The sequence below is a fragment of the Nestor notabilis genome, unplaced genomic scaffold (assembly GCF_000696875.1).
Source record: "Nestor notabilis isolate BGI_N333 unplaced genomic scaffold, ASM69687v1 scaffold20372, whole genome shotgun sequence".
Lineage (NCBI taxonomy): Eukaryota > Metazoa > Chordata > Aves > Psittaciformes > Psittacidae > Nestor > Nestor notabilis.
In genome coordinates this window covers 1,531-3,258 of record NW_009918954.1, presented here as the reverse complement: position 1 = coordinate 3,258, position 1,728 = coordinate 1,531, and the positions used below count along the sequence as shown (strand labels likewise).

Sequence of the window (1,728 nt, the reverse complement as noted above, 5' to 3'; positions counted from 1 at the left end):
CGGCCGCCCGCGGGCCTCTCTCAGGGACTTCAGTTGTAGGGTTCAGTCATTTCTCACACCTTCAGGGTTCAGGGACTTGACCTGGCAGGCTTGGGAAGCTGCTGGGCCGAGGGAAGGCGAGGCAGGTGGGACGGGCAGGCTCACAGCTCCTCTCCTCTGTGGGAAGAACAGACACCCTCAGGCATGCCCCTGGGCAGCCAGCGCCAACCTGCCCGTGCTGCTGGCACAGCCGGGAACGTGCCCGTGGTCCCAGACAGGAGCTTTCCCGTGGATGCGTCCCCCTCCCCTTACAACCGCTGCGGTCCTGCCACCCCTGCCCACCTCTCCCCCGCTCCTGCCCTCCCAGCACCCGTCAGGCAGCAGTCAGGCTGGGAGCTGAGGCCCGCAGGGCTGTCACACACCTAGTCTGGGACTTGTTGTCCTTCTCCTCTGCCTTGAGGTGGCACCGGCACGTGGAGGCCTTGCTGTAGCTGACGGAGCGCTTGGTGGACTTCTTCCACTTCTGCGCACGCCGGACAACCCGCTTGAAGATGAGGTAGAAGATCTCACAGACGGTGAGGACAATGCAGATGGAGGAAGCTCCGACCATGAAATAGGTGAAGACTCTTTTCTCGGTTGGCCGAGCGATGTAGCAGTCTACAATGTTGGGGCAGGGGTCCACATTGGAGCACTTGACCAGCCGTGGCAAGTCGAAGCTGTCCCACATCTTGTGGAGGAGGTAGAGGAACAGGATCTCTATGATAAGCTTGAAGAAGAGGCTGAGCAGGTAGGTCCACCACAGCCCGCCGTGCTTCTTGCCCGTGTTGCTGTAGAGCTTGGGGCAGTCCTCCCCGTTCTTCTCCCGGTTCTTCTTCTCGCGGTCCTCCCTGTAGGCCACGTGCATGATGACCAGGAGGGAAGGACAAGTGACAAAGATGAGCTGCAGGGCCCAGAGGCGGATGTGGGAGATGGGGAAGAAGTGGTCATAGCAGACGTTGGTGCAGCCCGGCTGCCGCGTGTTGCAGTCAAAGTCCTTCTGCTCGTCTCCCCACACGCGCTCAGCAGCCACCACATAGACCAGCACACGGAAGACAAAGACCACGGAGAGCCAGATGCGGCCGAAGGCTGTGGAATACTTGTTGACCCCACTGAGCAGCGCCTGCAGCGTCTTCCAGTCCATGGTGGCTGGTGGGGACCAGAGTCACCCAACCTGGAGAAACACCAGCAGAAGCAGGGGGTGAAGAGCAGTGAGGGGCAGCTCATCCTTTGCTACTCTTCATTCACTGACCCCCTGGATTCTGTCCCCCCCCGATTCCATCCTGGATTTGGGGTGGAGGGACCATCCCACTTGCAGACAGTAAAGCCCGTCCCCACACTCGTCTGGTGATGGAGGTGACTCAGCCTCTCTGCACTTCCTTCTGACTGAGCCTTTGCTGTAAGGGATGAGCCACCCGGCCAGGTCCCAAACCCAGCCTGATTGCGTGTGGTGGTGTAAATTGGCAGCGTGATCCACTGGAGCGGGCCAGGATCAACAGGGAGAGGCCATGCCCAGGCAGCGGGCAGGGAGAGCTTGGCACGTCAGCAAAGCAAAGGTCTGTGTGTACGCCAGGACCCTTGGGATAGGGTGGGAGGGGACCCTGCAGCACATTCCCATCCCCAACCGTGTCTTCCTTCTCCCCCGCTGCCTGCAGGGCCATGTGCTGGTGCCCACCAGGATGGGCCCCCAGTGCCTTTGGCTTCCCAGCACTG

General features: G+C 61.0%; 1 protein-coding gene across 1 annotated transcript; it reads right to left on the bottom strand.

Annotated features, from left to right (window-relative positions):
- Positions 1-352: 352 nt before the first annotated feature.
- On the bottom strand, positions 353-1,159 carry LOC104402191 (gap junction beta-3 protein-like). Its single transcript, XM_010009998.1, has one exon. The coding sequence runs from the start codon at positions 1,157-1,159 to the stop codon at positions 353-355; it is 807 nt and encodes a 268-aa protein (XP_010008300.1).
- Positions 1,160-1,728: the final 569 nt, after the last annotated feature.

Excerpts from the sequence above, each read along its gene's own strand:
- LOC104402191 (XM_010009998.1), bottom strand. The coding sequence starts at position 1,159 with ATGGACTGGAAGACGCTGCAGGCGCTGCTCAGTGGGGTCAACAAGTAT.